The sequence below is a fragment of the Piliocolobus tephrosceles genome, chromosome 17, assembly GCF_002776525.5.
Source record: "Piliocolobus tephrosceles isolate RC106 chromosome 17, ASM277652v3, whole genome shotgun sequence".
Lineage (NCBI taxonomy): Eukaryota > Metazoa > Chordata > Mammalia > Primates > Cercopithecidae > Piliocolobus > Piliocolobus tephrosceles.
In genome coordinates, this window is record NC_045450.1 from 74,581,126 (window position 1) to 74,591,144 (window position 10,019).

At 51.5% G+C, this 10,019-nt stretch overlaps 1 protein-coding gene across 1 annotated transcript in view; it reads left to right on the plus strand.

Moving 5' to 3' along the window:
- The window catches only part of SPIRE2 (spire type actin nucleation factor 2), a 35,600-nt gene extending 26,121 nt beyond the window's left edge, over window positions 1-9,479 (plus strand). The window contains exons 10-14 of the mRNA XM_026447372.1: window positions 1,212-1,346; window positions 1,513-1,580; window positions 6,472-6,499; window positions 7,739-7,854; window positions 8,222-9,479. Coding sequence (XP_026303157.1) covers window positions 1,212-1,346; window positions 1,513-1,580; window positions 6,472-6,499; window positions 7,739-7,854; window positions 8,222-8,444 — 570 coding nt within the window. The 3' untranslated portion in view covers window positions 8,445-9,479. The remainder of the gene's footprint in view (window positions 1-1,211; window positions 1,347-1,512; window positions 1,581-6,471; window positions 6,500-7,738; window positions 7,855-8,221) is intronic.
- The last annotated feature ends 540 nt before the right edge of the window (window positions 9,480-10,019 follow it).

Sequence of the window (10,019 nt, forward strand, 5' to 3'; positions counted from 1 at the left end):
TTTTAGTAGAGACGGGGTTTCACCGTGTTAGCCAGGGTGGTCTCGATCTCCTGACCTCGTGATCCGCCCGTCTCTGCCTCCCAAAGTGCTGGGATTACAGGCTTGAGCCACCGCGCCCGGCCACATGAGTGGTTCTTTAGCTCTGAAGTCTCAGAAGGGCTTTCTGAAGGGGGGCTACTGAGCATCACAGAACCTGGCCTTCCATCTGCCCTGGGCTCACAGCCTCACCTGGGGAGCAGGCAGCTGTTCTCTGCACCCGATGTGAGGTCTCCTGGCCACGGACGTTGTTGGCGTAACATCTGTGACATCTCAGGTGAACTGTTCAGCTGGAAACAGCACCATCAGGCAATTGGCAACAGAAGCCCAAAGCCCTGGGTGCCTCAGGTCAGAATGAGGAACGAATACAAGGGCCTCAGCTCCCCTCAGTGCCAGACAGGAGCGTATGTTCCCAGCTCTAGACAGGATAACCCACTACAAATCCAAAGCAGAAAACATGGTCCAACTCCATCTGTGTGTGGCACCTTCATAGGTGGTGCCCACCTGCCTCGGCAGAGTAATGACTGACACTGCGAACGCTGTGCTGGCATGAGTCATCTCGATGGAGCTGAAATCCAGCCCCATTTTACAGAAGAGAAAACTGAGGCTTAGAGAGATCAGGTGTCAAGTTCTATGCCAAGCACAGGGAGGCAAAAACAGGACACACTCATCATAATGTGGCCCCAGGAATCGGTGGTCAGGACACAGGAGGTGTGCTGAGTGCAGATGGGTAGATACAAGCTGGGCCCCAGGAGTGAGGTGGTCTGTTGGAGGCTCCTGGACCTTCTGGATGAGAGGACATCAGCTGCTCAGGGAGGGAGGATTTGAGATGGACTCTGGCTGGTGTGGATCCGCCCATAGTGCGTTTGCAGGGAGGGACACCTTGAACAAACATGGGCTGAGAGGAGTGTGTGTGGAGCGTGGCCAGTGAAGGCTGGGCTGGCTGGCAGGGGCCGCTGGTCATGGGAGGCCTAGCCTGCAGCAGCAGCGCCTCATCAAAGACATGGGGATGGATGGCTGATGGACAAGTGTTTTAGAAGGTCGAGGGCTTGTTTACGCTGAGGCCAGGAAGGTGTGAAGGTCCTCAGGGAAGGAGAGCAAGCTGGGGGAGACTCCTGCATGGAAGACTTTCTACCTGAGGCCAAGTGAGCACAGCCCCTTGCCCCGTCCCCCAGGAGTTCAGCCACCCCGTGGAGAGCCTTGCGCTGACCGTGGAAGAGGTGATGGACGTGCGCCGTGTGCTGGTGAAGGCCGAGATGGAGAAGTTTTTGCAGAACAAAGAGCTCTTCAGCAGTCTGAAGAAGGGGAAGGTGAGGCTGCCTAGACGTGGGGCTGCTCTCTTGCCTGCTGCGTTGGGGGCGGATCCCAGGACCGTTTGCTCATGATCTCGTTGGGAACCCTGAGGGGCAGCAAGGACAGGGCAGGACCCAGGGAGCTTTGGACAAAGCCGGGCTCTAATCAGGTCTTTCCTGACAGATTTGCTGCTGCTGCCGGGCCAAGTTCCCGCTGTTCTCATGGCCGCCCACCTGTCTCTTCTGCAAGAGGTGAGCCTTCCCTTTAGCTGCCAGTTCACAAGGGAAGGAGGAGGTGAGCAGCCTCTGGGCAGTGCTGCCCACAGAGCTTCCTGTGACTCCAGGAGTGTTCTAGCATGTTCCATGGCTGATGAGTCCACAAATATCGTTAGTTGAATGAGGAGTTAAATTTTAAATTTTATTTAAATTAAATGAAATTGAAATAGCTAAGCAACTCCCAGTTTCAGCCACGATGGGGTAATAGGCATCTTCCACAGCCAAGAGCAAACAGGATATGAAACAATGTTTTTCTTTTTTTTTTTTTTTTTTGAGGCGGAGTCTTGCTCTGTTGCCCGGACTGGAGTGCAGTGGCCGGATCTCAGCTCACTGCAAGCTCCGCCTCCCGGGTTTACGCCATTCTCCTGCCTCAGCCTCCCGAGTAGCTGAGACTACAGGCGCCCGCCACCTCGCCCAGCTAGTTTTTTTGTATTTTTAGTAGAGACGGGGTTTCACCGTGTTAGCCAGGATGGTCTCGATCTCCTGACCTCGTGATCCGCCATCTCGGCCTCCCAAAGTGCTGGGATTACAGGCTTGAGCCACCGCGCCCGGCCGAAACAATGTTTTTCAAGACTGTGGACAGCAGGCAACAGAAAGGAAACACAACAGGGCAGGCCTGCCATCACCGCAGTCATTGCCTGCGGAGCTTCTAGGCCATGAGCCACAGCCGCCAGACTCCCCGAATGGAAGAGATAAAGCTGAGAATCCAGGGAGACCACAGCAGCTTGAATCCCCCATGCAGAACTCCAGAGGAGAGGGCTGCGCTGAGAAAGCCTCAGAGAAGGCCCCCCTCTCTGAAGGAAATGACCGAAGGCTGCAAAACATTTATCCTAAAGCAGAGATTGACAAACTATAGCCACGGGCCAAATCTGGTCCTCCGCCTGTTTGGCAAGTAAAATCTCATTGGAACACAGCCATACCCATTTGTTACTCGCTCCGCCACGCCTAAAAGGTTTATTCTCTGGCTCTTTACAGAAAAAATTTACCTTCCCTTGTTATAAAGATCTGAAGGAACAGTGCTCAGGGCCAGGAATGAATAACATCCGTTTCCACCAGCCACAGCCAGAAATGTCGTAATTCACAGGGCACTAACCAGAATGCACACGAAGGCCTGGCCTCACTAATGTGGAATAAGTAGCCCAAAGCGAGTGTTGCTCCAGGCCTGACTGATAAATCATAAAAGCAAGACCTGAAAGGATGAAACTGTTCACAAATATCTTAACTGATTCTGAGAACAAAGCCCAAGAACAAGACTTTTTTAAAAACAAACAAAAAAACAAAGCAGTATTCAGCAAGATAAGATGTCTGGCATCTAATGAAAGATTACCAGGCAGGCAAAAAACAAGACAAAATTAATTACAATGTATTGTGGCTTCTGTAACACATGTATAAGTAGTGTTGATAACAATAGTTAGCATTAAGGCCAGGGAGAGGAGAAAATTGGAAGTATACTTTTTTTTTTGAGACGGAGTCCCGCTCTGTCGCCCAGGCTGGAGTGCAGTGGCTGGATCTCAGCTCACTGCAAGCTCCGCCTCCCGGGTTCACGCCATTCCCCTGCCTCAGCCTCCCAGGCAGCTGGGTCCATAGGCGCCCACCACCTCGCCCGGCTAGTTTTTTGTATTTTTTAGTGGAGACGGGGTTTCACCATGTTAGCCAGGATGGTCTCGATCTCCTGACCTCGTGATCCACCCGCCTCGGCCTCCCAAAGCGCTAGGATTACAGGTGTGAGCCATCGCACCTGGCCAGAAGTATACTATTTTAAGGTTCACTATGATAAGGTGAATCACTATGATAAGGTATAGTAAGGTGTTATATACTCAATACAAATATTACTTAAAGGTAGACTGTGATAAGTTAAAGATGTATACCGTAAGTCCTAAAGCAACCACTAAAATAAAACAGTTACAGCTAATAAGCCAACAAAGGAGATAAGATGGAACCATAAAAATTAATTAATCCAAAAAAAGGTAGGAAAAGAAGGGGAACAAAGAAATGAATCAAAAAGGAAACAAATAGCAAGATGTCAGACTTAAACACAACTTATCTAGCATCACATTAACTCTTTTTGTTTTTTTTTTTTTGAGGCGGAGTCTTGCTCTGTCGCCCAGGCTGGAGTGCAGTGGCTGGATCTCAGCTCACTGCAAGCTCCGCCTCCCGGGTTCCCGCCATTCTCCTGCCTCAGCCTCCGGAGTAGCTGGGACTACAGGCGTCCGCCATCTCGCCCGGCTAGTTTTTTGTATTTTTTTAGTAGAGACGGGGGTTTCACCGTGTTAGCCAGGATGGTCTCGATCTCCTGAACTCGTGATCCGCCCATCTCAGCCTCCCAAAGTGCTGGGATTACAGGCTTGAGCCACCGTGCCTGGCCATCACATTAACTGTAAATGATCTAAACAACCCAAGTAAAAGCTAGAGTTTCCCAGACTGAATAAAAAAGTAAGGCTGGGGCCGGGAGTGGTGGCTCACGCCTGTAATCCCAGCACTCTGGGAGGCTGAGGCGGGTGGATCACAAGGTCGGGAGGTCGAGACCAAACTGTCCAACATGGTGAAACCCTGTCTCTACTAAAAATAGAAAAAAATAGCCGGGCGTGGTGGTGGGCGCCTGTGGTCCCAGCTACTCGGGAGGCTGAGGCAGGAGAATTGCTTGAACCTGGGAGGTGGAGCTTGCAGTGAGCTGAGATAGTAGCACTGCACTCCAACCTGGGTGACAGAGGAAGACTGTCTCAAAAAAATAAATAAATAAATAAAGGCTGGGTATGGTAGCTCATGCCTATAATCCCAGCACTTTGGGAAGCTGAGGTGGGAGGATCACTTGAGCCAAGGAGGTCAAGGCTGCGGTGAGCTATGATGGTGTCACTGCACTCCAGCCTGGGTGACAGAGCAAGACCCTGTCTGGGAAAAAAAAATCACCTCATTTTGTCTGTAAAATTATGTATATTTCTGTTGATATATGCTTGGAAAAGCCTGGAGGATGGAAACCATTACTAGCAGGGATCATTTCTGAGGATGTAGTGTCCAAATTTTAATTCTCTCATGTTTGAATCTTTTTTTTTTTTTTTTGAGACGGAGTTTCCCTATTGTTCCCCATGCTGGAGTGCAATGCCGCAATCTCCGGTCACCGCAACCTCCGCCTCCCAGGTTCAAGTGATTCTGCTGCCTCAGCCTCACGACTAGCTGGGATTACAGGCATGTGCCACCACACCTGGCTATTTGTGTATTTTTAGTAGAGATGGGGTTTCACCATGTTGGTCAGGCTGGTCTCCAACTCCCGACCTCAGGTGATCCCAGGTGATCCGCCCAACTCAGCCTCCCAAAGTGCTGGGATTAGGGGTGAGCCACCGCGCCCAGCCTTGAAATTTTTTTTTTTTTTGAGACAGAGTCTTACTCTGTCGCCCTGGCTGGAGTGCAGTGGCGCGATCTCAGCTCACTGCAAGCTCTGCCTCCTGGGTTCACGCCATTTCCTGCTTCAGCCTCCCGAGTAGCTGGGACTACAGGTGCCGCCACCTCGCCCGGCTAATTTTTTTGTATTTTTAGTAGAGACGGGGTTTCACCATGTTAGCCAGGATGGTCTCAATCTCCTGACCTCGTGATCCGCCCATCTCGGCCTCCCAAAGTGCTGGGATTACAGGCTTGAGCAACCACACCCAGCCTTGAATTTTTCATAGGGTATTTATTTTTGAAATCAGATATGGGGATTAAAACAAAATTGACTCACTGTTTAAAACTGAGCATGTCAGTTGAGGCCCCTCTGGCTTTCATGGTGCTTTTACGGTGAGTAGTGTCAGGCACACACCAATGTCTACGCGTCATCTTAGAAGGAATCTTAGATGTCTTTCCAAGACAATGTGCAGGTTTTTTTTTTTTTTTTTTTTTGAGACAGAGTCTCTTTCTGTCACCCAGGCTGAAGTGCAGTGGCATGATCTCTGCTCACTGCAACTTCCGCCTCCTGGGTTTAAGCAATTCTCTGCCTCAGCCTCCCGAGTAGCCGGGATTACAGGCACCCGCCACCACACCCGGCTAATTTATTGTATTTTTAGTAGAGACAGGGTTTCACCATCTTGGCCAGACCGATCTTGAACACCTGACCTCGTGATCCACCTGCCTTGGCCTCCCAAAGTGCTGGGATTACAGGCGTGAGCCACCGTGCCCGGTCGACAGTGTGCAGTTTTTAAAGACCCTTATAGGTTTTTGTTTTTAAACATTCCAAGTGTATGTGACCCATCATGCCTCAGTTCAGAAACAAAAATCTGCTTAAAAGGGACTTTTACCACCACGATTTTTCCTTTTTATTGAGACAGAGTCTCGCTCAGTCCCCCAGGCTGGAGTGCAGTGGCGTGATTTCAGCTCACTGCAACCTCCATTTCCTGGGTTCATGCCATTCACCTGTCTCAGCCCCCCAAGTAGCTGGGATTACAGGTGCCTGCAGCCACGCCCAACTAATTTTTGTATTTTTAGTAGGAATGGGGTTTCACCTTGTTGGTCTCGAACTCCTAACCTCAGGTGATCCACCTGCCTTGGCCTCCCAAAGTGCTGGCATTACAGGCGTAAGCCACCACGTCTGGCCCAGCACCACTATTTTTCAACCTTACTCTATATCCTGCCACTTGGCAACAGAAAACTTGGTAGGAGAAAACTCCTGGAGCCAGCCTTCCTAAGAGAATGCTGAGGGGCACATATATTTTGGGTGGATACCTAAGTATAAAGAAAAGCAAGATTTTGGAATAAAATAAAGCACTGAAGTAACCAAACATCAAGCAGAAGGCAAGGATGGTTTGAACTGGGATGTGTAGAGGCTGGAATGCGAGTTTCTCAGCTGTTTCTTCATGAGTTTCCTCCCTACTGACACTGCATTTCTTCTGTTCCCTTCCAGAGCTGTCTGCACTTCCTGTAGCATAAAGGTGAGGACCATGTGGGATCTGGGTTCTGAGCTAGGTAGATGGGGGCTCCACTGGCTTTGATTGGAGGTGTTGGATGTGCTGCCCTCACCAGGCACCTCATTCATCTCCCTTCAGGCAGAATCCATTCCCATACTTTCCAAGATAGTGTGCAGTTTTTAAAGACCTTTATAGGTTATTATTTTTAAACATTCCACTTTAGTAGCCTGGTACCAAAAAACCCTTCACTTCCCCTCTAAAAGTCCTACCTTCTTACATTCTATAACTTTTTGGGTGTTTTAGGAGGGGCTCCTTATTGCAGTTGGGGTATGTGCTCACGTGCAGGTACACAGAGGTAAAGGGATCCTAACATTTAAAAGTATGTCAGCTGGGCATGGTGGCTCATACCTGTAATCCCAGCACTTTGGGAGGCCGATGAGCCTGGCGGACTACTTGAGACCAGCCTGGCCAACATGGTGAAACCCTATTTCTACTAAAAATACAAAAAAATTAGCTGCGCATGGTGGCACGCACCTGTAATCCTAGCTACTCAGGAGGCTGAGGCATGAGAATGACTCGAACCCGGGAGGTGGAGGCCACAGTGAGCTATGACCGCACCACTGCACTCCAGCCTGGGTGACAGAGACTCCGTCTCAAAAAGATAAAATACAAATAAAAGTATGTCACCAGCCAGGGGCGGTGGCTCGTGCCTGCTGTTCCCGCACTTTGGGAGGCTGAGGTGGGAGGATCTCTTGAGCCCAGAAGTTCAAGGCTGTAGTGGGTGTGGCTGTGCCTCTGCACTCCAACCTGGGCAACAGAGCAAGACCTTGTCTTAAAAAAAAAAAATATATATATATATATATTAGCCCTCAGGCCTCAGTTCAGAAGCAAGACTTTTACTACCACTATTTTAAAAGTCTTACTCTATATCCTGCCACTTGGCAATGGAGAAGCTTCCACCGCATCCATGTTAAATGTGGATTATGTGCAGTGCATGGTGGTAGATCTGTATGGTATAAAAAGGGATGGCTTGTGCCCTCTAAGAAGCCCCTGCCGATGAGCAGCAAGCAGGAATCACGTGCCAGTCTTCAGACAAAAGGCACAGAGGAGACATTGGAGAGCATAGGGACAACAAATATTCTCCAGGCAGCTCTGGCTGCCACGCAGGTCCCAGATTGGGGAGGGGAGGTTCCTTAGCACTGAGTGTACCCTGAATGTGTCTGTGGGGATGCCTGGCTCATACCTCCTCCCACTGTGCTGCAGATGAAGATGCCTTCTAAGAAGTTTGGACACATCCCTGTCTACACACTGGGCTTTGAGAGTCCTCAGAGGGTATCAGCTGCCAAAACCACGCCAATCCAGAGAAGAGACGTCTTTCAGTGCGTTCTTTGCCTTCTGCTGAGTCACTGCGGTGGTCGAGCGTGAACAGGAACTTGAGAGCTGGGGTGGAGGGGGCTGGCTTTGTCTCTGTGTGCTAGGACACCCCAAGGAAATGGAAATCCAAGGCAGAGACAGATCATTTTGTAGGGCTCTGGGAGGCTGAGTAGTATGAGATGGAAACTGGACTCCGGTGGTCAAGGGAGAGTCTTTGCTGAGATGAACGCTGCTAGCTGTGTTTGTTGCCTGAGGGCCAAGGGGAGGCCTAGGGTGAAAGGCAGCCAGGAGGGGGCTGTGGGATGCACAGTCAGGGAGGGGTGTTGCACTCTGGCTGGCTCCTCTCCCTGACTGCCCTGTCCCGCCCCCCAGATCTCTGCAAGGACCACAGTGGCAGAGCGTGGAGGAGGCGTTCCCCCACATCTACACCCACGGCTGTGTCCTGAAGGATGTCTGTAGTGAGTGCACCAGCTTTGTGGCCGACGTGGTGCGTTCCAGCCGCAAGAGCGTGGACGTCCTCAACGCTACGCCACGACGCAGTCGCCAGACCCAGTCCCTCTACATCCCTAACACCAGGACTCTTGACTTCAAGTGATAGCCCCAGCAGGCCAGGCCTCCAGGAGGCACCAGGCAGGCCCTGTACCAGGCCAGGACGCTCTGAGCTGTGCATGTACATATATACATATATAGATACATTTATAATATATATACACAGCCTATATATTTATATACACCGTTTCCTGGCCCTGGAGCTCATTTGGGTTCAGGCGCACTTCAGAACCCTCCCTGGGGGAGGCTGTTTCTTCTCAGGGTTCCCTGCCAGGGAGGAAGGGGAGGGAGGGAGTGGGTTTTCTCACCGAGGGGAGAGAGCAGAAGGTTCTAGATCCCAGCACAGACCGCATTCCATGTTCCCATTCTCTTCTCCATCCCCAGGCATGAGAACAGCTGCTTTCCCTCCCCTGTGAACCTCTAGGGGGGTATCTTGGCTCCTAGCTGGACCAGAGCGCCCTGCCTGCCTCTGCTCTCCCTTTGTGGGCACTCGGGCAGCAGAGGCACCTGGAAGTCTCTGAGTGGGTGGGGTCCCCGTGAGAGGCACCCCCCGCCTCTGTTTGAAAGGTCTGGCCAGGCTCACGCCTATAATCCCAGCACTTTGGGAGGCTGAGGGAGGATCACCTGAGGTCAGGAGTTTGAGACTGGCCTGGCCAACATGATGACATTTCGTCTCTACTGAAAATGCAAAAATTAGCCAGGCGTAGTGGCAGGTGTCCGTAATCCCAGCTACATGGGAGGCTGAGGTAGGAGAATCACTTGAACCCATGAGGCGGAGCTTGCAGTGAGCCGAGATCGTGCCACTGCACTCCAGCCTGGGCAACAGAGGGAGACTCTGTCTCAAAAAAAAAAAAAAAACAAAAAAACAAAACAAAAGTCCGGGCCATGCTGCTCCCTGCCCTTTCCCTGGGGTCCAAACCACATCTGTCCTATCCCTCCTCCCTCCCATACTCTGGTGCTGTCCTCACTCGCCTCTGGCCCAGAGGCTCCTGAAGATGCTGGGTGGTCCCAGTACAGGGAGGAGCGGCTGTCAATCTGTGCACGTGGCCACTCTTGGCCTAATAAAGGATGTCTCGCAGTCTTCTGTCTGGGATGTGCACTGAGGATTCACCCAGCATGGCAGTGGGCATGTTCTCCCAAGGCTGTAGCTGGGCTTGAGGGGCCACCTGCCCTTCAGGATGAGGAAAGGCACAGTCAGGTGCCCACCAGGTGAGAGCTCCAGGCCTGTTCTGTCCATGCAGCCCTGGCTGGCTCTACCAGCTTCGTGGTCCTGCCCACCTCAGTCAGGGCTGCATGCGGACAGCACAGACTACTGCCCATCAGCTCCTCTGGCCACACCTGCTGGCCTGGGGGACACTTTGGTCTCATTTCCCAGATCCCTACTGTTCTTCAGGGAGGACTCACAGGGGCTGGAGGTGTGACTGCAGGCTCTAGACAGGCCCTGTGCTGAGTGCTGTCTGCTCACCTGCGCCCGGCTCAGCCTGTTACAGGGCCCTGCTCTGCTCCTCCGTGAGGTTCTGCCATCATCTCACCTTACAGATGAGGGAACTGAGGCTCAACGAGGTGAAAGGATTTGGCCAAAGATACACAGCTCACCCAGGAGCTTTGACTCCAGGCTGTA